Raw genomic sequence first — 26,636 nt, 5'->3', positions numbered from 1 at the left:
TGGGTCTGCCCTCATATATTGTCCTTCCCAGTATACATTCAGTATCCTCTTTTAATCTTATTTGGTATGAATCCAACACATATGGGTCCGACACACTTCATCAATATTCTACGATGAGTCGCACAAATGTTTTGAGCCTGTTTGGAGCAATTGTTTCTGCTATATTGTCCAGGCAAGAGCTTCATGGTCTAGGGAGCAGTAGTTATTATGAGTAGTAGTAGTAGTTTAACAATAAGCATGACTATTTGGATAGTGACATCACCCTGTACAGTAAATGCTTTTCTAAGGCATTGTCAGCTCAAGAAAGAATTTTTTGCGACTACAATCATTTACCTCCGTGAAATAATCAGTAAGTCTATGTTTCGTTTTTGGTTCAATGAAAGTTATTGCTGAAGTCAAGTTCTGGTTTAGTTCCTTGGTTGGAACAATAGGATCAGCTGCAGCTTCTACTTTGCCTACTCTTCCATAGATCACATAAGCTTTTCCAAAGAGCATCTGGTCCTTATGTTTTAGATTAATGCACTGGCACGTCTTAGCTATCATTTCTCTCAGATAGATTGAGCTGTTTGCTTTCTGCTTGTAATCAATTTTATTTTCAATGGTGGGAGGTGGTTTGTAAGTCCGATGCGCAGTGTCACTGAGGTTCATGAATTGTTTTAGCTCTTCCACTACCCAAGGTGCAGGTTTTCCCTTCAGGTTTAAGGTATTTGGGGGAGCACATTTATTGTGTAATAGAGTTAGTTTGCTAATAAATCCATGACTTGCTCTTTCATGTCCAGTAATGGTATGAAAGTCATCTCCCAAATTATCTCTTGCACCTCCACTGCAAGTTCAAGTACAATAATATACTTAAAGTCTCTGTATGTTGGCACAGTTTATTCCTTGAATATTTTAAAGAGTAAGTCATGAATATGATGTTATCAGCTGATATTCCATGCATAAATTTCTTTGCTTGTGGATTTCATGGCAAATATACAGGGTGATTCAAAAAGAATACCACAACTTTAAAAATGTGTATTTAATGAAAGAAACATAATATAACCTTCTGTTATACATCATTACAAAGAGTATTTAAAAAGTTTTTTTTTCACTCAAAAACAAGTTCAGAGATGTTCAATATGGCCCCCTCCAGACACTCGAGCAATACCAACCCGATACTCCAACTCGTTCCACACTCTCTGTAGCATATCAGGCGTAACAGTTTGGATAGCTGCTGTTATTTCTCTTTTCAAATCATCAATGGTGGCTGGGAGAGGTGGCCGAAACACCATATCCTTAACATACCCCCATAAGAAAAAATCGCAGGGGGTAAGATCAGGGCTTCTTGGAGGCCAGTGATGAAGTGCTCTGTTAAAGGCTGCCTGGCGGCCGATCAATCGCCTTGGGTAGTTGACGTGCAGGTAGTTACAGACAGATAAGTGCCAACGTGGTGGCGCTCCATCCTGCTGAAATATGAATTGTTGTGCTGAGCGAACAGCCAATTCTCTAACATCTCCAGATACCGTAGTCCAGTTACAGTAGCACCTTCGAAGAAAAAGGGACCAAAAACTTTATTGGCTGAAATGGCACAGAAAACGTTCACCTTAGGCGAGTCACATTCATACTGAGTTGTTTCCCGCGGATTCTCAGTGCCCCATATACAGACATTGTGACGGATGACTTTCCCATTAGTGTGGAAAGTTGCTTCATCACTAAACACAATCTTTAAAACGAAAGATTCATCTGTTTCCATTTGAGCAAGGATAAAATCACAGAAATCGATTCTTTTAATCTTATCAGCTGCAGACAGTGCTTGAACCAATTTCAGACAATAAGGTTTCATAACTAACCTTTTTCGTAGGACTCTCCATGCAGTTGATTGTGGAATTTGCAGCTCTCTGCTAGCTCTGCGAGTCGATTTTCCTGGGCTGCGAACAAATGCTTGCTGGATGCGTGCTACATTTTCATCACTCATTCTCGCCCGTCCAGAACTTTTCACTTTGCACAAACACCCATTCTCTGTAAACTGTTTATACCAACATTTAATACACCACCTATCAGAAGGTTTAACACCATACTCGTTCGAAATGCAAGCTGAACAACTGTCGTCGATTCACTTCTGCTGTACTCAATAACACAAAAAGCTTTGTTGAGCGGTCGCCATCTTAGCATCAACTGACGCTGACGCCTAGTCAACAGCGCCTCAAGCAAACAAATGTACAACTAAATGAAACTTTATAGCTCCCTTAATTCGCCGACAGATAGTGCATAGCTCTGCCTTTTGTCGTTGCAGAGTTTTAAATTCCTAAAGTTGTGGTATTCTTTTTGAATCACCCTGTATTTATGGGGGCCTGACTATAGGCTATATTATGGGTAGGTGCAAGCTGAAATATGCTACATTTGAAGAATAAACTACACACTTGAATTGCACAGTGAAGGGGCAGAATATTTATGTTAGCATTATTTATATGCTTCTAAGTCGAATCGAATTTTGAAAGGTCACTTTTTAAACAAGCTATCCTGCCTATTTGTGGTGGTTTGTAGAGGATGCACACTAGGCAAATTTTCTTAGGAGGTTTGAACATATTTTGACTTGTCTGTCTTCATTACTATTGGATGGGAGTAGCATAGTTGGCAATAATTTAAAGTGTTCATAAGCCACTACTCCACCTGCTCATCTGTTACTTCTGTGGTGTCTTTGGACAGTGGAGTCTATATTTAGGGAACTGGAGAGCATACTCAGCTTGAGACAGGTGTCAGTGTTCATAAGATGAAAGACATGGATGTTGATATTCTGAAATATATGGCAAAGTTTGTCAAAATGATTTGAAAGTAATGGCCAACTATGTTCTACAGTAACATACAGACACACTGGTAGAACTAGTGGCTGCATGAGTAGACAAGGTAATACCTCCTAAAGCACAGCTTTAGAGTTCATTTGCACCATTTTTCTCCAGCCTTTATCTGCACCATTATCCTGACACCTCTTGCTCACACACTAGGTAGCCCAATTTGGATATCACATTATTCAAAATTTTTATCTTTCAGCAGTGATATTCTCACATATTATCAGGCTTGTCTTTGCAAGTTTCTTAACCACAATGACTATTTCAGACCTTTTCATACATGATACATACTTCATGTTTGTGGATCTAGGTTTCATAGATCACAACATTTTACACCTTACTCTATAACTTCTGATTATAGAATGTGCTGCATGTACATTTGTTCTCACATTAAGCTTTTACAATTTAAAATCACTGTGTTACTAGTAAATGTTTTAATTTTACCTGTGTGCTTTTCAGTTCTGCACAACAATATGTCATCCACTTTTCCTTCACCTAGAAGAATTACAGACAATGTTTGGTACCATTTTACCAAAACTACAGTACCTATGGAACAATGTGGGCCAGGAAGCCGATCAAGATCACCATCAGTCAATGAAGAAATTCAAGAAATTATTTCTCATGAACTGTCATCACTGATGTCTGCTTCTGCCTCAGATGAAAGTATCCTCCCAGAAAGGCAAATTGAGTTTCAAGCTGTATTTAGCCCAAAAGTGTCATCAGGTTCTGGAATAAGTCCTGATTTATTTCCATTGTCAAACTCTCTAATGCCCAGTCTTAACCATGAGTTATTTGATAAAATTACAAATGAATTGACCACCAGAAAGGCAGTCTGCCTCTCATCTGATGTGTGGACAAGTGAACTAGCATTATCTATGCACTCACTGCACTTTTCATAGATGGGAAGAATGAACTAAAGTCATACATTTCAGAGTGATCCCAATTTGTGACGGACACACTGTGGAACTCATTTCATACTGGGTAAAGTCTCTTATCCAAAATACAATATTAATTTTAAAATCACTTCCATAATAACAGAAAATGTGTCAAATATGAAATTAACTGCCATGCTTCTGAAACTTCCACATATCCCACACTTTGCACAGTATTTAAACGTCACTGCACAACATGCAACTCAGAAGTCCATACAGAAAACCATTGATGATGTCAAATGAGCTATCTTTCTCAAGGAGAGACCCTTTGCTCTAAAAAAAAAAAGGATGAATGTCCCAACCAGATGGAACTCCACTTACAAAATGTCGCAAAGATTTACTTTAAATAAAGATCTCATAATATCTCACCTCAATATTTTAGGTGGAAAATCAATCACCTTAAACTTAAAAGGTACAGACTGGGAGACAATGCAACAGGCTTTACAGATTTTGAAAGTTTTTGATTAAGTAATCAAAGAAGTGTCCACAGAGAAAACAGTCTCAGTTTCAAAAATTGAAATCTTGTCAAGATTAATGGAATGGCAACTAAAATCTTCTAAAGACAAAAATAAAGGATGTCCTCAAGAAACAGAGTCATTGGTTGGTAATTTGCTTAAACAGTTATCAGAGTGGTTTTGGATTATCTCCAACAACAAGCTGATCAGTCAGGCAATGTTAGTGGACCCCTGATATAAAGCCAAGGATTTTCAGATGACAAAATATTTCAGGATGCTACATGAAAGCTATTGCAGAATGAAAGTGTTGGCTGCTCAAAACAGAGCTCACTTCCCAACCAGTTACCACTGTGACACGTGAGACTTCTTCAATCTGGGAGGAGTTCAACGAAACTGTTAGTCAGCTTTAAGCAAGTCATGACCCAGAAAGTCCAGCAGTTGTTGAACTGCACAAATATTAGTGGAGGGTTATTTTCCTAGAAAAAGCTTTTCCTTAAATGAGTGGACAACAAGACTATTGCTGTGACAAGCACTGGATCAATTGGTTCTAAAACTATTAAGTATCACTACAACATCATGTGAACAAATATTTTCAAAACCAGGACAAATGTGCAGTACGAAGAAGAAGACTCTCACATGAACTAAAATGGGTCAAATTTTATTCATAAACAATAATATTGATTAATTTTTCCTTTATGGGAACATGTATTGCAATACTGACTGTAGATGATGACTGCAGATACACTTCAACTATAGCTGAAACAATTTTAATTTTTTTATTATTTTTTTCAATAAAAGTATCAAAATATAACACAAAACAGTCTTCATTTCTGAGATTTTTCTACTTGATAAAATAATATTTTGAATTTGCTTATAAAAGTATCAAAGTATCAAAGTATCAAAGTATTATAAAAGTATCAAAGTATTACTAGAAACATAACACAAAATTGTTACTCCTCTTTATATGTTCTTTCAAAATAGGACCAAATTAGATAAAAATACAGGTTTAGATACCTGCACTAAAATGGCAATGTACCTTCCTTTTACTTATTTTTGTATGTGAATGGTGAGTGCTAAGTCATGAAAAAGAGCTACTTCATTCCAATGAAGGTCTGATCCGATCTCTGGAAAGAAGTTTTTCTCATCTCTAATGAACAGCAAGGGATGCAAAACAGTATGCTGGAGCACACACACAGTTACTTCTACATCTGTTGATGACTCTCCAACTAAGATAAATCACAGTGTCCTCCCCAACAAAAATCATCAATCCAGTCACAAATTTCACTTGTTATCACATGCGATACTGCTTCTGATAATAAATGTAAGTGTGATACTGGGTCAAATTCTTTCTGAAATCAAGAAATACTGCCTCTACTCAAGTGCTCTGATCCATGGATTGCAGTATGTCATGTGAGAATAGTGTGATTGGTGCTTTTGAACTACATGCTGATTGGCATGGAGGAGGCCATTTTATTCGAAAAACCTCATTATATTTGAGCTCAGACTATGTTTTAAGATGCTGCAACAAATGGATTTCAAGGAAGTTGACTCCTGCTACCCTTTTGTAGATTGATGTGATCTGTGCTTTCTTACAACTACTGGGAAACAGTTTTTTGTTACAGAATTCTATAACAGATTATAATAAACAGAGGGCTCACTCACCAGCAAAGGGTGGAACTCAGACTTCAATCTTATATAAGGATTCCGTTGGGCCCAGGGATTTGTTCAGTTTTAATGATTTCAGCTGTTTCTCAACACTACTGGCGCTAATATCTATTTTACTCATCTTTTCAATGGAACAAGAATTAAATTGGGGCAATACTCTTGCGGTTTGCTTCATAAAGGAACTTTTGAAAACAGAGGTAAGCACTTCAGCTTTTGCTTTGCTACCATCAATTTTAGTTCCTGTTTCACTTGCTAAAGTCTAGATACTAACTTCGGTGCTACTAACGGCCTTTAAAAATGACCAGAATTTATTTGGATCTGTGAATGATCTTTCAACAGCATTTTGCTACAGTAGTTACTGAAGGCTCCAAGCATTGCCCTCCTTATACCCAAACACTTTTCATACAGCATTTCTTTGTCTACAGCCCTATTATGCAATATTCTCTCTTTCTCAAGAAATTCCTTTACAGAGACTGTATACCATATAGTGTTCCTCAGATCATGAAATGTTCTACTGGGCAAGTATCTATCCAGTGGATGGTCAACTATTCTTTTAAATTGGAGCCATAGTGATTCTACATGATCCTGTCCAGAACTAAAATTTTCAAGTTCCTCACTGAGATATGACACTTTTCCTTCTTAGTCTAGTTCGCTGAACATTTGAATCCTTCCATTTGTTATAATTGCCCCTTGTACTTAAGTACTCATTGTTAACACAGCTGCCTCATGGTAATTGATACCATTTCAATGTGGACATCCTCAAGCAGGTCAGGTCTATTTGTTGCCTTAGACCCAAAATATTCTCATCATGAGTGGGGTTGTATACATGGAAGAACCCTGGAGATACTAAAAGGTTTCATATAGATTATATAATGGTAAGACAGAGATTTAGGAACCAGGTTTTAAATTGTAAGACATTTCCAGCAGCAGTTGTTGACTCTGACCACAATCTATTGGTTATGAATTGTAGAATGAGGAAACTGCAGAAAGGTGGGAATTTAAAAAGATAGGACCTGGATAAACTGAAAGAACCAGAGGTTGAACAGAGTTTCAGGGAGAGAATAAGGGAACAATTGACAGGAATTGGGGAAAGAAGAAGTAGAAGAAGAATGGGTAGCTTTGAGGAATGAAATAGTGAAGGCAGCAGAGGATCAAGTAGGTAAAAAGATGAGGGCTAGTAGAACTCCTTGGGTAACAGAAGATATACTGAATGAAAGGAGAAAATACAAAAATGCAGTAAGTGAAACAGGCAAAAAGGAATACAAACATCTCAAAAATGAGATTGACAGGAAGTGCAAAATGGCTAAGCAGGGATGGCTAGAGGACAAATGTAAGGATGTAGAGGCTTATCTCATCAGGGGTAAGATAAATACTGCCTACAGGAAAATTAAAGAGACCTTTGGAGAAAAGAGAACCACTTGCATGAATATCAAGAGCTTGGATGGAAACCCAGTTCCAAGCAAAGAAGGGAAAGCAGAAAGGTAGAGGGAGTATATAGGGGGTCTATACAAGGGCAATGTTCTTGAGGACAATATTATGGAAATGGAAGAGGATGTAGATGAAGATAAAATGGGAGATATGATACTGCGTGAAGAGTTTGACAGAGCACTGAAAGATCTGAGTAGAAACAAGGCCCCGGGAGTAGACAATATTCCATTAGAACTACTGACAGCCTTGGCAGAGCCAGTCCTGACAAAACTCTACCATCTGGTGAGCAAGATGTACGAGACAGGCAAAATACCCTCAGACTTCAAGAAGAATATAATAATTCCAATCCCAAAGAAAGCAGGTGTTGACAGATGTCAAAATTATCAAACTATCAGTTTAATAAGTCCCAGCTGCAAAATACTAATGTGAATTCTTTACAGACGAATGGAAAAACTGGTAGAAGCCGACATCGGGGAAGATCAGTTTGGATTCCATAGAAATGTTGGAACACGTGAGGCAATACTGACCCTACGACTTATCTTAGAAGAAAGATTAAGGAAATGCAATCCTACATTTCTAGCATTTGTAGATTTAGAGAAAGCTTTTGACAATGTTCACTGGCATACTCTCTTTCAAATTCTGAAGGTGGCAGGGGTAAAATACAGGGAGCGAAAGGCTATTTACGGTTTGTACAGAAACCAGATGGCAGTTATAAGAGTTGAGGGGCATGAAAGAGAAGCAGTGATTAGGTAGGGAGTGAGACAGGGTTGTAGCTTCTCCCCGATGCTATTCAATCTGTATATTGAGCAAGCCATAAAGGGAAAAAAAAAAAAAAAAAAGTTCAGAGTAGATATTAAAATACATGGAGAAGAAATAAAAACTTTGAGGTTCGCTGATGGCACTGTAATTCTGTCAGAGACGGCAAAGGACTTGGAAGAGCAGTTGAACGGAATGGACAGTGTCTGGAAAAGGAGGGTATAAGATGAACATCAACAAAAGCAAAATGAGGATAACGGAATGTAGTCGAATTAAGTCGGCTGATGTTGAGGGAATTAGATTAGGAAATGAGACACTTATAGTAGTAAAGGAGTTTTGCTATTTGGGGAGCAAAATAACTGATGATGGTCAAAGTAGAGAGGATATAAAATGTAGATTGGCAATGGTAAGGAAAGTGTTCCTACGAAGAGAAATTTGTTAACATTGAGTATTGATTTAAGTGTCAGGAAGTCATTTCTGAAAGTATTTATATGGAATGTAGCCATGTATGGAAGTGAAACATGGACTATAAATAGTTTGGACAAGAAGAGAATAGATGCTTTCGAAATGTGGTGCTGCAGAAGAATGCTGAAAATTTGATGGGTAGGGCACATAACTAATGATGAGGTATTGAAGAGAATTGGGACGAAGAGGAGTTTGTGGCACAACTTGACTAGAAGAAGGGATCGGTTGGTAGGACATGTTATGAGGCATCAAGGGATCACGAATTTAGTACTGGAGGGAAGTGTGGAGGGTAAATATCATAGAGGGAGACCAAGAGATAGATACACTAAGCAGATGCAGAAGGATGTTGGCTGCAGTAGGTACTGGGAGATTAAGAAGCTTGCATGGGATAGAGTAGCATGGAGAGCTGCATCAAAACAGTCTCAGGACTGAAGACCACAACAACATTAGTGGGGTTCTGAACTAGCTGTTCTAGGCAGCTTTCAGATAAGGTGATTAGTAATGTTTCACAGGATATATTGTCATGCCCACCACTAAAATATCTGTAATTATTTCAACTTATTGCCAGACGATTAAAGTATCCTCCGACAATTAAAGAAGGTTTAGCGAGGTTCTCTCTCAAGTTACTGATTACATAAAGAGGTGAGTCTGCCGGTCACTAGAAGGATCCAATTACAATTTTATGCCCACCCCTGATATGAGTCTTGCCCAAACAATCTCATATGCAGCTTCAATCTCTACCTCAGTGGAATTGGTTTCTCATTTACTGTGACAAATACATCACCTCAATTTCCCATTAAACAAAACTAAAACCTTACCCTAACTGACTGGCTGCCATGTCATTCTCAGCCCACAGGCATCATTGGATGCAGATATGGTGGGTCATGTGGTCAGCACCCTACTCTCCCAGACGTATGTCACTTTACAACACTGGAACTGCTACTTCTCAATCAAGTAGCTCCTCAAGTTGCCTCACAAGGGCTAAGTGTGCCCCACTTGCCAACAGTGCTTGGCACACTGAATGGTAATCCATCCAAGTGCTAGCCCAGCCCAATGGTGCTTGACTTCGTTGATCTTATGGGAACTGCTGTTACCACTGCGGTAAGGCTATTTCCCATTTCCCCTTAGCCTACTGTTTGGGTGTACTATTAAATTTTCGCCAAAAATTTGACCGCTATTTTAACCAACTCTCTGTACCTATAATCATGCAAGGTTCAATCCTACTAAGAAATTATTCAAACTCTGACAGTTTGTTGTGAATGCTTTGGTGGTTAACAACCAGGATTTTAATGGTCTCATCTTTGGGGGCAGACAGGCAGGTGGGGATATTTCTTTGGATTCTACAGTGATACTTTTGGGTCTGCTAAGGCTATCATTATTTGGATGAGATGGAGAGTCACCTAATTAAAAAAATAAATAAATAAATAATTGTATTGAGACCACACACAGTCAGTACGTGGGTAGCTGTCTCTGATGTGTAGTGCACACCTGACCCATTTAGGAGGACCCTACAGTTCTCAAGTGTGGTATCGACAGCTGACATAGCTGACAGTTAAGTTGGCACTATGACAGATGACGACGACAGCGCCCTCTAGCAGGCCATTTGATCAAGAGCAGACTGCCGGGACACTTTGCTACAGCTTCGCACCTCAGGGCAAAGTTATGTATTACTCTTGTTGCTAAAGTAAAGGTGATTTTAATTCACACTGCAGTACCGTGAGATTTTCACCTTCTCCTGCTCCTATCCACGCGCCGCCTTCCAGGAGGAATACAAAAGTTGGTGATGAGATTTCCCTTATCATTTCCGTTTTTGCCCTGTACTGTTTTCTTTTCGTGCTAGCCTCAGTATAAGACTCTCATTTGTGTAAACCATGGCTTTGCCACAGGAACAGGCTTCACTGTCCAATCTTGTACGTTTTCAGGCTCAGCAAATGATGCACCTGCTTGCTGCCATAAATGGACTGGTCACACTACAACTGCAGCTACTTTGGAGCCTCTGATGCCACCACCTGTACCAAAGCCGTCGCCGACAGTGCCGCCATTTCATGCCTTCAATCCAGACATTGAACACTGGCCAGAATACATCGCCCAGATTGAGGTACACTTCGCAGCATACAACATAAGGTACAGACCCGCTTGATTTTTTCATTGCCAACGCTCGTGAAATTGTTTCCCACCACCTGCCCAGAAACTAAAACGTATGATGAAGTGATTGGCGCTTTGAACTCCCACTTCCGTGACAGTGTAAATGTGATAGCTGCATGCTACAAATTCTTTCACCTCCGGCGTGGCCCTACCCAGTAGAATAAAGTTTGGTAAGCAGACCTTCAGGGACTAACATCTGATTCTGACTTTAATTGCCCATGTGGATGCTCATATGCAGATATAATGATTAGAGACACTATTACAGAATGTGGCGGATCACCGTATCTGTGAGCAAATCCTCAAATTTTAAAACCCGTCTTTGCAGGAAGTAGTGGACTTGATAGACAGACAAGATACATTAGACATGAAAATTACCGAACTATCAGTTTAATAAGTCACGGCTGCAAAATACTAAGGCAAATTCTTTACACATGCATAGAAATACTAATAAATGCCGACCTTGGGGAAGATCAGATTGGATTCCATAGAAATATTGGAACATGTGAGACAATACTGACCTTACGACTTATCTTAGAAGAAAGATTAAGGAAATGCAAACCTACATTTCTAGCATTTGTAGACTTAGAGAAAGTTTTTGACTATGTTGACTGGAATACTCTCTTTCAGATCCTAAAGGTGGCAGGGGTAAAATACAGGGAGCGCAAGGCTATTTACAATTTGTACAGAAACCAGATGGCAGTTATAAGAGACGAGGGACATGAAAGGGAAGCAGTGGTTGGGAAGGGAGTAAGACAGGGTTGTAGCTTCTCCCTGATGTTATTCAATCTGTATATTGAGCAAGCAGTATAGGAAACAAAAGAAAAATTCGGAGTAGGTATTAAAATCCATGGAGAAGAAATAAAAACTTTGAGTTTCGCCAATGACATTGTAATTCTGTCAGAGACAGCAAAGGACTTGGAAGAGAAGTTGAATGGAATGGATAGTGTCTTGAAAGGAGGATATAAGATGAACATCAACAAAAGCAAATCGAGGAATGACACACTTATAGTAGTAAAGGAGTTTTGATATTTGGGGAGCAAAATAACTGATGATGGTCGGAGTAGAGAGGATATAAAATGTATACTGGGAATGGGAAGGAAAGCGTTTCTGAAAAAGAGAAATTTGTTAACATCGAGTATAGATTTAAGTGTCAGGAAGTCATTTCTGAAAGTATTTGTATGGAGTGTAGCCATGTATGGAAGTGAAACAAAAGAAGAGAATAGAAGATTTCAAAATGTGGTGCTACAGAAGAATGCTGAAAATTAGATGGGTAGATCATATAACTAATGAGGATGTTTTAATTTCACAGAATGGGCATATGATCAGTGAAACTGAACAGTTAAAATTTCTAGGTGTTCAGATAGATAGTAAGCTGTTGTGGAAAGCCGACATTCAGGATTTTGTTCAGAGACTTAATACTGTCATTTTTACAATTCAAACAGTGTCAGAAGTGAGTGAGTGTTTGACACAAAAATTAGTCTACTTTGTTTATTTTCATTCACTTATGTCATTTGGTATTTTATTTTGGGGTTACTCTTCCCATTCTAAAAGGATATTTTTGACTCAGAGACAGGCGGTTCGGGCAATAAGTGGTGTAAGTTCACGAACCTTTTGTCAACCCCTGTTCATGAGTCTGGGTGTTGTGACATTGGCCTCTCAATATATATATACATATTCCTTACTGTCATTTCTTGTTAACAATATTAGCTTATTCCCAAAAATAAGCAGCTTTCACTCGGTTAATACTTGGCAGAAATCAAACCTGCATTTGGATCGGACTTCATTAACTCTTGTGCAAAAAGGTGTGCAATATACTGTTGCATCCATTTTCAATAAGCCACCACTCGAATTCAAAAATCTTAGCAGTAATCTACGCACTTTCAAATCGAAACTGAAGAGTTTCCTTATGGGTCACTCCTTCTATTCTGTTGAGAAGTGCCTTGAAAAATTAAGCTGATTCTTCTTGTGTTGTTGATTGTGTTTCCTTAAAGTTATAGATTGACTTTTTTCAGGTTCATTAACATTTATTTTTATCTGTTATTACTTTTGTATTGTAGTTTCATGTACTGACACATTCCATGACCTTAGAGATTTGCTCCTCAATTTGATCCTGATGTGTAAATAAAAAATAATAAAAAAATTAATAAACCAACATTGGACAACAAGAGGGTGGAGATGGTCAGAGCAGGCCCTGTGTAACACTACACATTGCACACCCTCACAATGTGAAGAATGATGGCAGCTGGCAGTGGAGAGATACAAATCAGTGTGGGTGGCTTTCCTGTACATACTACATCCTATAGTGCTCTCCATTCTGCACTTGACTAAGACATCCAAAAAAGGGAGTTCACCATTCTCTTCCACCTCCATGATGAGTTTGATGCTAGCATGCAGAGAGACAAATGCTGGAGGAACTACTGAAGTCTTTCATTTCTACGTGACCACACCACAAACATACCATCAACATATCCGAAAAATTGTAGACCTCAGTGCAGCTATTTACAAAGCTTTGTCTTCAAAGTCCTTCATAAGCAATTTTGCCACAATTGGTAACAGAGACCACACCATGGCAACACCATCCATTTTGTCATCATAGTCACCACTGAAAAGAAAGAATCTTGATGTGAGGACAATTTTGTAGAGGTTAGTCATTGTCAGGTTGAATTTACCCAAATCAACTTGAGGAAATCAGCATGCTGCACTCTGGTCAAGAGTAATACCACACCAAAGCTCACCATAAGGTTCTGCTCATGAAGGCAGAGTTCTTGCACCTTTCGCAGGAAATGTACAGATATCCTGATGGGGTGCTGACATTTACTGACATAGGGCTTATATTGCCATTAGATGTTTGGCCAGCTGGTATGTTGGTGAGCTTGTTTGGTTACAATAGGACATAGAGAAACATCCTCTTTGTGAACCTTTGCTAAGCCATAGAGTCTTGATGGTGCAGCAGCTTGTGGTCAAAGCTTCTTGATGATTTCCTTCAGCAGTGACTGTCACTGAAGCTCAATAATCTTCTTCTTCACTGTATTGCTCCTTCCATCCCTAGCTAGATCCCAGCCCCACATACTGTTCCTGCATTGTTGCTTGGCTCATGGAATCCCGCCTAATGGCCTTACCATCAAATTACCCATCTCTGGCTGCCACCTCTCCTTCCCCAATTACCTCCACCTGTTCAGATTCCACCAATCCTTAGCCCCAACCAACATAATCTTACAAAACCATATTAACCAAGCCCAGACCTCCTTGCAGTACCTTCTTTCCATCCACAAAATTCTCCAGCTATGCAATCCTATAAATTCCTGGAACCCATAACACACACTGAAAGTCTTGCACTGCAGGAACTTGAGCAATATGCACAATGCCACATCAAAAAGCTCTCCATCCTGCTCACTTCCTATTCCCACCTTGGAGCACCACTGTCCACCACCTCTACAACCTCCCCCATGTTCCCTCATAGCTGACAAACCCTGTCTTGCAGACCAACTACACTTACCCTACCCTCCAAAACTCCCTCCCACCACCACACAGAATCCAGAAGCTAACCAGACCCATCACACGGTCATGAACCTTTCCTCCAGAAGTCTTAGCCCTATCAGTCCTTTCCAAAGGCCTCACCTTTTGCCCCATTCCCAAAAAATTCAATCATGCAGGTCTTGTTAAACACCTTCTCCCCTTTTCCCGGTCCCTACAGTGGAAACACTTTTTCGCCACCAACCCTACCAATCAGACTCAACCGAAGAGCAATACTGAACCTTGCCTAACTCAGTTCACTCCTCCATCCAACCATGGTCCACTCCCACTGCCCCCAAACCACCCCCTGTTAACTTTCTAGAATTTCTTAACCTTGAACCTTGCCTCGCTATTGTTCCCCCAAATCCCTCAACATGCAAACTAACCTTAAACTGTGGAAAGAAACACAGTCCACCATCTACAAATTGATCATCACCTAATAATCCTACCTGTGGACAAAGGTTCCACCACTGTTGTTTTGAACCATGAGGATTACCTGGTGGATGGGCTCCACCAGCTGTCAGATACTTCCACCTAAAAACCTTACAATAGTCACCCCACTCCAGAAATCCAGCAGGATTTCCAGTCACTACCCAAAACCTTAGGCCCATCCCAGAACCTCTCCCTGGAGTCTATCTCTCTACTTGCCCCTACCGCACCATGCATTCCCATCTTCTACATGCTTCCTAAAGTCCAGAAACCTAAACATCCAGGATGCCCCATTGTGGCCAGTTACTGTGCCCCCACTGAGAGAATCTCTGCTCTCACAGACCAACACCTTCAACCATTACCCAGAAACTTCCCTCCTATATAAAAGATACCAACCATTTCCTGCACCGACTCTCCACAGTTCCCATCGCTATACCACAACATGCCCTGCTCATCACTATTGACACCACCTCCCTGTACACTAACATTCCTAATGCCCATGGCCTTATCACTATTGAACACTACCTTTCCTTTCCCAATTACTGATGGATTCCAAACCAACAACCTCCTTCCTATTCGCCATGACCAACTATATCCTCATCCACAATTACTTCTCCTTTGAAGGCATTACCTTCAAACAAATCTGGGGTACAGCTATCTATGGGCACCCACATGGCACCATCCTATGCCAACCTATTCATGGGCCGTCTAGATGAATCCTTCCTAAAAACTCAGATTCCTAAATCCCTCACCTGGTTAAGATTCATTAATGACAGCTTTGCTATCTGGATCGAAGGTGAGGACACCCTATCCACATGCCTCCAGAACCTCCACAACTTCCCCATTTGCTTCCCCTGGACTTACTCACCCCAACAAGCCACCTTTCTAGATGTTGACCTCCATCTCACCTCAAAGTTGGCTACACCAGTACCTCTGTCCATATCAAACCTACTAACCACCAGCAATACCTCAAATTCACAGGTGCCACCCGTTCCCTACCAAGAAATCCCTTCTGTACAGTCTAGCCACCCTTGGTCATCGCATCTGCAATGAAGGGCAGTCCCTCTCGAAATATACTGAGGGTCTCACTAAAGCCTTCACTTTCTGTAATTATTGTCCAAACTTGGAACAAAAACAAATCTTCCGTGTCTTATCTTTCCAGTCTCCAACCATCTGCCCACAGAGGAGCATTTCTCTCGTAACTCAGTACCACACAGGACTGGAGCAACTGAATTACATTCTCCATCAGGGTTTTGATTACCTCTTGTCATGCCTTGAAATGAGAAATGTCCTGCCCACTATCCTTACCACCCCTTCCACAGTGGTATTCCGCCATCCACTAAACCTACACGATGTACTTGTCCATCCTTACACAACCCCTACTCCCAATCCCTTACCTCATGGCTCATACCCCCATAATAGACCTAGATGCAAGACCTGTCTCATACATCTTCCTACCACCACCACCACCACCACTGTCACCACCACCTACTCCAGCCTGGTCATAAACATCACCTATCCCATCAAAGGAAGGGCTACCTGTGAAACCAGTCATGTGGTCTACAAGCTAGGCTGCGATCACGGAGCGGCATTCTATGTAGGCATGGCAACCAACAAGCTATCCATCCGCATGAATGGCCTGGCCAAGAAATAAGTGGACCACCCTGCTGCTGAACACACTTTCAAACATAATATCCTTCATTTCAATGACTGCTCCACAGCCTGTGCCATATGGATCCTTCCCACCAACACCAGCTTTTCTGAATTGTACAGGTGGGAACTTTCCCTGCAATACATCCTATATTCCCATAACCCTCGTGGCCTCAACCTTCATTAGTCACTGTCACCCCTTTCCCTGTTCCCATTACAGCACTAACAGACATCATTTCACGACACCCAGTCTTTTTATTTATCTCCTTTTCCACCACTCCCCCCCCCCCCCCCCAACTCCCCACATCTCCACTGCTTTCTGTCTAACTTGCAGCACTTCACTATCTGCCACAGTCGGCATACTATCCCTGCCCCTCCCCAAACCAGCCTCCTCCTTATCCCCACCCAGTCACCACTCCCATCATGCACTGGTGCTGCTGCTCGCAGTGTGGTTTCAGTTGCCTGAGACTGCAGTCATGTGTGTGTGTGTGTGTGTGTGTGTGTGTGTGTGTGTGTGTGTGTATGTGTGTGTGTGTGTGTGTGTGTGTGTGTGTGTCTATTGTTGACAAATGCCAATGGTTGAAAGCTTTAATTGTGTGGGTCTTTTTGTTGTGCCAATCCGTGACTCAGCATCTCTGCTATATGGTGAGTAGCAACTTTCCTTATAATCTTGTTACATTCCATCCTGGATTTTCCATTGCTTGACTTCTGCCCATGAGATTGATTATGATTCATTGCTGCTCTTCTTGCAGCTGTTGTTCTCTTACTGCCTCCCAGTCATTCAAACTTGAACACTTGTTTGGTAACAGCACTGTGTCGTGATTGGTCCACATTGAAATATGAGTGGCCCATGGACTGATCAACAGACACACTGCAGTAAGTGTCATTCTCTCTCCGACTCTAACCATTTCAGCATGTGGCCAGTAGTGGGAAAGGTGTGGGGGGGGGGGGGGGGGGGGGGTGATAAAAGCATAAAGGAGCAGAGATGTAGCAAAGATGCTCATTCTAAGGTATCATCTGAAGGTGACAGCAAGGTGCACTGTCAAAATATTGTGTTATAAAAATGGCTGCAGCTGGCTGGCCACCATCAGGTTCCTCTAAAAGGAGGAGATGCATCAGACACTCAAGCTACTGGATAAACTTTGTGATGGAAAAGAGCGTCTTCTCAGTTCCCTCACCTTTCCAATGAGGAGCTGTGACCACAGGATAATACCAACATTAGCAAGGGTTGTCCATTATATAAAAACTGCAATGCCCATTGGATCACAAGAATAGCTAGTCTGGCACTTGTAAGGGAAATCATCTGGTACACTTGTTGGCAACTGGATACAACATCTATGGAATTACTTGCACTCCAGTTGTAGATGGTTGTTAACTCTTGCCTGATTCTTGGAGGTGGGCTGATGCCATTTCTTTGGATCGTGTGGGCTCATATCAATGTAATACTCCCACCAAACAAGTCTCCAAGTATGAACACACAGCAGCAAGAGAACAACAGCCACAAGAAGAGCAAAAATGAACCATAATCAACTTCACAGGCAAAGAGATTGATGATGCAGCAAACTCAGTTCTGGAAAAGGGACTCAACTTTGCATCAACCCTGACTGTTATGCCTGATGCAGATTTCATCTGGGGTGTAGAACCAGTAATTTCCACGCTCCCTACAACCAATGCAGAAGAGATACATCCAGAAACACATTGCATGCTCACTAGAACCATCCCACCAAGGATGAATGTCATGAAAGTGGAAAGAATTGCCATTCGAGAACTATGGAATGGTCCTGAAATAGTCATTCTATTTGTGGACAAAGGAAATGCCACTGTACTGTTACTGGTGTCAGAGTACAATCACAAAATTTATGACCTACTCTAGGATCCAACATATGTTGTTGTTGTTGTTGTTGTTGTTGTCTTCAGTCCTGAGACTGCTTTGATGTAGCACTCTGTGCTACTCTATCCTGTGCAAGCTTCTTCGTCTCCCAGTACTTATTGCAACCTACATCCTTCTGAATCTGCTTGGTGTATTCATCTCTTTGTCTCCCTCTACGATTTTTACCCTCCACGCTGCCTCCAATCCTAAATTTGTGATGCCCTGATGCCTCAGAACATGTCCTACCAACCACTCCCTTCTTCTTGTCAAGTTGTGCCACAAACTCCTCTTCTCCCCAATTCCATTCAATACCTCCTCATTAGTTCTGTGATCTACCCATCTAATCTTCCGCATTCTTCTGTAGCACCACATTTTGAAAGCTTCTATTCTCTTCTTGTTCAAACTATTTATCATCCATGTTTCACTTCCATACATGATTACACTCCATACAAATACTTTCAGAAACGACTTCCTGACACTTAAATCTATACTCGATGTTAACAGATTTCTCTTCTTCAGAAACACTTTCCTTTCCATTGCCAGTCTACATTTTATATCCTCTCTACTTTGACCATCATCAGTTATTTTGCTCCCCAAATAGCAAAACTCCTTTACTACTTTAAGTGTCTCATTTCCTAATCTAATTCCCTCAGCATCACCCGACTTAATTTGACTACATTGCATTATCCTCATTTTGCTTTTGTTGATGTTCATCTTATACCCTCCTTTCAAGACACTGTCCATTCCATTCAACTGCTCTTCCAAGTCCCTTGCTGTCTCTGACAGAATTATAATGTCATCAACAAACCTCAAAGTTTTTATTTCTTTCCATGGATTTTAATGCCTACTCCGAACTTCTCTTTTGTTTCCTTTATTGAAAATTGAAAGGAGACCAGACCAACAGAGTCAAGAAGAAGACTATTGAGCTTTGGCAACAGTCCCTGTCGAAGGCAATCATTAAGAAGCTTTGACCACAAGCTGCTGCACCACCAAGACCTATGGCTTCCCACAGGTTCACAAACAGAATACTTCTCTCTGTCCTATTGTAAGCATTATACGCACACCAACATACCAGCTGACCAAACATCTAGTGGCAATATGAGCCCCTATGTCAGTAAATGTCAGCACCACATCAGGATTTCTGTACATTTCATTCAACAGCTGCAGGACCTATGCCTCCATGGCCAGGACCTTATAGTGAGCTTTGGTGTGGTATCACTCTTCACCAGAGTGCAGCATACTGATTACCTCAAATTGATTAGTGGAAATTCACCCCTACAATGACTGACTGGAATTCCTCCAATATCTGAACTCTTTGCACACTAGCATCAAATTCACCAAGTAGATGGAAGAGAATGGTGAACTCCCCTTTTTGGACATCTTAGTTAAATGCACAACAGGCAGCACTATACGATACAATGTGTACAGGAAAGCCACCAACACTGATTTGCTAGCTGCAAATCATCCTGCACGTCATGATGGTGTGCTACATACAGAGGTACACAGGGCCTGCACAACATTGGATGAAGAAAGCCTACAAAGGGAGCTTAAAAAATTTACGCACATATTTCAAAAAGAATAGCTACAGCAAGCGACAAATTGAAGAGCTTTCAGGCAGAAAGTACAAGACTAGCAGATAGAAAACAATGGGGAGGAGGTAATGGTGTATCTGCCTTATGCCTGCAGCATATCAAACAAAATCAGCTGAATCCTGGCTAAATGTATCTTAAATATGTTTCCCATCCATCTACAAAAATACACGCCCTATTATGTATGGTGAAAGGTGACTTGGGGCTTTATAAACCAGGTTTTTACTATATTCCATGTAAATGTGGTAAGGCATATATTGGGGAGACTGTATGGGCAACTGAAGAAAGATCCAACGCACACAGATGACATACCAAACTTAAGCAAACAACAAAAATCTGCAGTTGCAGAAAACTGTATGGCTACAGTAGACTCTGTGAAATATGAAGAACAGGGAGTGCTAAGACAGAGCTTGTCACTTTGGGACTGTGTTCTGAAGAAGGCTACTGAAATACAAGTGGCTGACAGGCTGATCAATAGAGACAATGGGTTCACTCTCAGCAAAGTTCGAGACTCAGCACTCAACCACCTAAAATAACAGCATTGGCTGAGAGTGACATCTGTGCCCAACACAGGCCACAGGGGTACTGAGGAACCAGAGTTCGCATCCAGCATCTGGTGGCACCATCTCCCCCCACCACTCTGCCTATCACAACATGCAACTTGCAGTGGAAGAAAGGGTGGGGGATGATAAGAGCATAAAGGAGCAGGACGTAGCCAAGCTGCTCCATGTACCTATATCAGCTGAAGATGATGGCAAGGTATGCTATTGAAATATTGTGTTACAAAAACGAATGCATTCAGCTGGATATTTAAAAAGAGTACAAATAGTTGATTCGCTAGGAAAGCCTAAAATCACACATTGGTCTGCATTTCTTCTGTTACCCACAATTTCTTTGTAATCACCTTTCTCATGCCATTTTTTTTAGATGACCTTCCTCCTCAACTGAACTTTCAAATATCAAATAATGGAAGCTCCAGGTAGGAATATCGACAACGTAGGAAAAGATAAATTGACCATAAAGATAAGATACTAAGTTGCAGAAAGACACAAGTAAAAGAGACAGTTACACAGAAGCTTTCAGCCTCTACCTTTGTTGGAAAAAGAGAAACATACACCATTCATTCACACAAGCAAGCACACCTCATGCACACGACTGCCATCTCCTTCAGCTTGGGCCAGAAAGCAACTGTGACATAGGATGGAAACAGAAATCTCGAGGGGTGGGGAAGGTGAAGGGGAAGGGATAGCAGTGTGCAAGTGGCGGAAGATAGGATCACTGTCTGGCAGTGTATGCAGGGACTAGAATGGGTGGGTGCAACAAAGAGGTTGGGACACAAGAATGGGAGGAGGTGGTAGGACATGGAGTAGAAACTGTTGGGTGGAGGGTGTTGGGACAGTATGTTACCATAGGTTGAGTCCAGGATAATTAAGAGAGCAGAGAATGTGTTGCAACGATGACTTCCTCTGCGAAGTTCAAATAAGCTGGTAGTGGAAGGGAGGATCCAGATGGCTCAGATAGTGAAGTAGCCATTTAAATCAAGCATGTTATGTTCAGCTGTATGTTATGCCACAGTGTGGTCTACTTTGTTCTTGGACACAGTTCTTCAGTGGCCATTCATCCTGGTGGACAGCTGGTTGGTAGTCACACCAATATAAAAAGCTGTGCAATGATTGCAGCACAGCTGGTAAATGACATGGCTGCTTTCACAGGTGGCCCAGCCCCTGATGGAGTACGATAAACCTGTGACAGCATTGGAATAGGGAGTGCCAGGTGGGTGGTTTGTGTAGGTCTTGCACCAGGGTCTTGCAGAGGGATATGATCCTTGTGGCACGGGGTTGGGATTGAGAGTGGCATCAGGTAGGTCTAGGATGTTGTGGAGGTTGGGTAGGTGATGGAACACAACTTTAGGAGGGGTGGGAAGGATCTCAGGTAAGATGTCCCTCATTTTAGGGCATGATGATAGATAATCAAAGCCCTGGTAAAGGATGTGGTTCACTTGTTCCAGTCTGGGGTGGTGCTGGGTGATGAAGGGGGCACACTTCTGTGGCTGCTTCTTAGGGTGGGTGGGGGGGCTGGGGTTGTGAGAGGAAATAAGATCGGATATCTGTCTGCAGACTAGGTCTGGGGGATAATGCCTACCTGTGAAGGCCTTGGTGAGAATCTCAGCATATTGGGCAAGGGGCTTCTTGACATAGCAGATACACCATTTCTGTGTGGCAAGGCTGTGTGGGAGGGATTTTTTTGGTGTGAAAGGGATGGCAGCTGTTGAAATGCAGCTACTGTTGGTGGTAGGTGAGTTTAATGGGGGCAGAGGTGTGGATGGAGCAATCAGAGAGGAGGAGTTCAATGTCTAGGAAGATGGAATGCTGGATTGAGGAGGACCACGTGAAGTGGATGGAAGAGAAGGTGTTGAGATTGTGACGGAACAATGATTGGTGCCTTGGCCCTGAGTCCAGATTATTAAGATATCATTAATGAACTTAAACCAGGCTAGGCGTTTGGCATTTTTGGAGGCCAGGAAGGTCTGCTCTACATGGCCCACAAACAGGTTGGTATGGGAGGGTGCCATGTAAATGACCATGGCTGTGCCCCAAATTTGTTTGTATACTTTTCCTTCAAAGGAGAGGTAGTTGTGGGTTAGAATAAAGTTAGTAAGGTGTATGAGAAATGAGGTAGTGGGTTTGGAGTCTGAAGGACATTGTGAAAGGGAGTGTTCAGTAGCAGTAAGACCATGGATATGTGGGATGTAGGTTTATAAGGTGACAACAACAATGACTAGGAATCCAGGAGGTACAGGGGTCGGATGGTGGAGAGTCGTTGAAGGAAGTGGTTGGTATCTTCAATGTGGGAGGGTAGATCATAGGCAGTTGGTCAGAATGCTGGTCAATCAGGCTGCAATTCTTTCAGCAGGGGCACAATAACCAGCCACAATGGGGCATCCAGGATTGTTGGGTTTGTGGATTTTGGGGAGCATGTAGAAGGTGCGGGATGTCATTAAGGTCAGGAGGGAAATGGATTTAGGGAAGAGGTTATGGGAAGGGCCTATGGCTTCAAGCAGGGATTGGAGGTTATGTTGGATTTTTGGGATGGGATCACTATGGCAGAGTTTATACGTGGAAGATCCAGATAATTGGCAGAGGCCTTCTGCCAGGTAGTCACTGTGATTCATAACAACTATGGTGGAACCTTTGTCTGCAGGTAGGATGATCAGGTCAGGATTAGTTTTGAGGTTGTGTATGACTATTCTTTCTTCTCCTGAAAAGTTGGTGTTGTGAGGAAGGGGCCTAGGGATGGATGGTGAGGCTGAGTTGGAGGTAAGGAATCCCTGGAAGGTGACCAACAGGTATTGAGGTGGGAGAGAGGAGGTGGGAGGATTGTGATTGAATGATGCTATGAACTAGGAGAGGCAGGATTCAATGTTGGAATTAGGTTGTCTTTGGATGGAGGCATTGACAACAAATAAGCGTTTCCATTGAAGGAATTGGGAAAAGGAGAGTAGGTCTTTGACAATTCCAGAATGGTTCAATTTGGGTGTAGAGCAAAAGGTGAGGCCTTTGGATAGGACTGAAACTTCTGTGGAACTGAGGGTTTTGGTGGAAATATTAACAGCACTGTTACAGGAATGTTTCAGCTGTGGATTTAGTTGGGAGTTGGTATGGCATTTTTGGGGATGTGGCAAGCTGAGAAGGTCAGATAGGCAGGGTTTAGATGTTATGAGGGATGGATGAGGAGGAACACTGTGACTAGAATAGGGGCAGTAGGATGTCAGCCTGTTGGATAACTTATGTGGATGGTGTGTGGAAAGCTCCACCTGGTGCTGGAGAGCAATGGATTCAATTTCAGATGCACGAAGCAAGAACTGAATAGTAGCAGTATATTGCAGAGGGATTAGAGATGGTTCTGGGATGTCTGTGCCATGGAGATGTATGTGGTTTTACAGTGCCAGGTTTGTGAGAGACAGGGCTGGGGGTATCTAAAAAGGTGAGAGTCACTGTGAAAGGAGCCGCCAACTTATGGCAAAATATTGTCCCCACACCCTCCACCCAACAGTTTCCATCCCCTCTGTTCTATCTGCTCCTCCCCATTCTCATCTCCCACTCTCTTTGTTTGCCACCCTCTGCCAACACACCCACCCATCTTTCCCCTTTTTTTGCTCTGTTTACCCCTCCTTCCTGCTCCACAACCTTTTGGCACTGTGCCTATTGGCATTCTAGACCCTGCAAACTCTGCCGTTCAGGGTCCTCTCTTGCCCCACCTGTGCACTGTTATGCCTTCACTTTCCCCTTGCCCTTGGTCTTGCCTGTGCCCTCCAGACTGCTGCTTCCATCCCATTAAACAATTGCATTCTGGCCCAAGCTGCCAGAGTTGGCAGTCATGTGTGTGAGGTGTGTTTGCTTGTGTAAATGAATAGTGTGTGTTTATATTTTTCCAGTGAAGGCTGAGGCCAAAAGTTTATATGTAAGCAACTTTTAATTTTGCATGTCTGTAACTTAGTGTGTTATCTTTACATAAGTAGCAATCTATCTTTTCCTACATTTTTGATCTACCTAACATGGTATTCATTATCACATTCTGAGAGAAATTCAAATGCACACATTAATTTCTCAATAATCCGTTACCTACATTTTGGCTTTGCTCTTTCCTGAAAATTTTCTTACATATAAATTATGATCCAAGTTTATAATTGCTACTAGGTACACCTAACAATTCATCATCTTATTTTGGAATCTCTGCCTCACCATGACACAATGCTGCTAATATCTTCCTGTGACTACTTTTCCAAGTACACCTTCTCCCTTCATGATTTTTGAACAGCACATTTGCTAAAATGACTACAGAGCTCAAAATGTCTTCTTCTCACTCATTGCTATCACCAAGCTCATGTTCACCCATAACTTTGCCTTTTATTCCTTATTCTAATACAGCATTCCATTCCCCCATGATTATTAGTTTTTTGTCTTCCTTTATTGCTAAGCTGTCTGTTCAGTTCCCTACTTGTAACACTGAAATTTATACCTCAGCTATACTTGTTGGTGTTGGGTTGGTTTTGAGACTCTGTTTCTATTTCATATCTGCAAATGAACCAATTGTAAAAATTTTCTTAAGACTGTCTGAGGTATAATGTTAATAGCACACATTCACCTCAGATTCTATACTGAATTTGCAGTTCAGTTAGCCCCTCTTCTAACTATAATCTATCATAGAGCCCTCAAACTAAAAACTGTGTCCAGTTCTTTGAAAAAGCCGCAGGTCACATCCGTCTAAGAAGGGTAATAGAAGTGAGCCACAAAACTACCGTCCAATATCCTTGACATCAAATTGTTGTAGAATCTTAGAACATATTCTGAGCTCAAACATAATGACCTCCTCAATGCCAGCCAGCATGGATTCTGAAAACATCAATCATGTGAAACCCAATTTATATATTTTCTCACATGACATACTGAAAGTTTTGGATCAAGGCAATCAAATGGCTGCAATATTTCTTGATTTCCAAAAAGCATTTGGCTCAGTACCACTCCTTCACTTATGTCAAAAGTACAATCATATGGAGTACCAAGTGAAATTTGTGACTAGTCTGAGGGCTTTTTGATAGGGAGGACACAGCTTGTTACTTTGGATGGAGAGTCATTATCAGATGTTGAAAGACCTGGGGTGTGCCCAAAGGTAGTGTGTTGGGACCCTTGCTGTTCATGTTGTATATTAATGACCTTGTAGACAATATTAATAGTAAAATCAGGTTTTTTGGAGATGATGCAGTTATCTATAATGAAATATTACCTGAAAGAAGCTGCATAAATATTTAGTCAGATCTTGTTAAGATTTCAATGTGCAACTTGTTCCAAATTTTCAGAAATGTAAAATTTTGCGCTATACAAAATGAAATAAGGTAGTATTTATGACTAAACTATCAGTGCATCACTGCTGGATTCAGCCAACTCATACAAATACCTGTGTGTAAGACTAGGGATATGAAATGGAATGATCACATAGGTTCATTCATGGGTAAGACAGGTGGTAGACTTTGGTTTGTTGGTAGAATACTGGGGAAGTGCAATCAGCCAACAAAGGAGATTGGTTACAAATCACTTGTGTAACTAGTTCTAAAATATTGCTCAAGTATGTTGGACACATACCAGATAGGACCAACAAGTGTACTGAATGTTTACAGAGAAGGGCAGTACGAATGGTCACAGGTTTGTTTAATCTGTGGGAGAGTTTCAAGAATTGGCTTTGAATGATGATTCTAGGAATATACTACAATCCCCTGCATCTTGCTCACATAGAGATCATGAGAATAAGATTAGAATAACTATGGCACACACAGTGTCATTCAAACAATCATTCTTCCTGTGTTCTGTATGTGAATGGAACAGGAAAAAATCCTAACAACTGGTACAGTGGGACGTACCCTCTGCCATGCACCTCCTGGTGGTTTGCAGAGCACAGCTGTAGATGTAGATGTTGATGCTACTGGAAATATATATTATTATAGTCAAACATCAGTCTTACCTTTCCCTCCATATATTTCAAATCCTTTGGAAGGTTTTCTTTCACAATGCAAAACAGGCCATTACTAGTAGTAGTTAATTTATATTTTGTGTTGTTTTTATATATAAACTGTGTTCTGTAGCAATATTGAGGATCTGGAGACAATGAAGGTTTTTCTTCACATCTGAGGAAAACTAATCGGTCCTCCTCTGAACAGTCAGCATCACAACAGCAGTTTATGTCACATGAATTTAACTGCAAAAGAAAATATTATATTAAATCACCATTTAATTCTCTTTACATCATCATGTTTTTATGATTATACATTCACACTTAAAGACATTAAACAAAATTTACATACAGATTTTCATCTTTCTCAAAAGTACAAAGTGAATTGTGTGTAACAGTGCAATAATCTT

At 41.2% G+C, this 26,636-nt stretch overlaps 1 protein-coding gene across 1 annotated transcript in view; it reads right to left on the bottom strand.

Moving 5' to 3' along the window:
- LOC126365906 (tectonic-1-like) overlaps positions 1-26,636 on the bottom strand; it is a 71,466-nt gene that overhangs the window by 39,796 nt on the left and 5,034 nt on the right. The window contains exon 2 of the mRNA XM_050008628.1: positions 26,239-26,472. Coding sequence (XP_049864585.1) covers positions 26,239-26,472 — 234 coding nt within the window. The remainder of the gene's footprint in view (positions 1-26,238; positions 26,473-26,636) is intronic.

Source organism: Schistocerca gregaria, chromosome 4, assembly GCF_023897955.1.
Source record: "Schistocerca gregaria isolate iqSchGreg1 chromosome 4, iqSchGreg1.2, whole genome shotgun sequence".
Classification (NCBI taxonomy): Eukaryota; Metazoa; Arthropoda; class Insecta; order Orthoptera; family Acrididae; genus Schistocerca; species Schistocerca gregaria.
The sequence above is the reverse complement of the archived record's forward strand: the minus strand, read 5'-3'. Positions and strand labels throughout refer to the sequence as shown.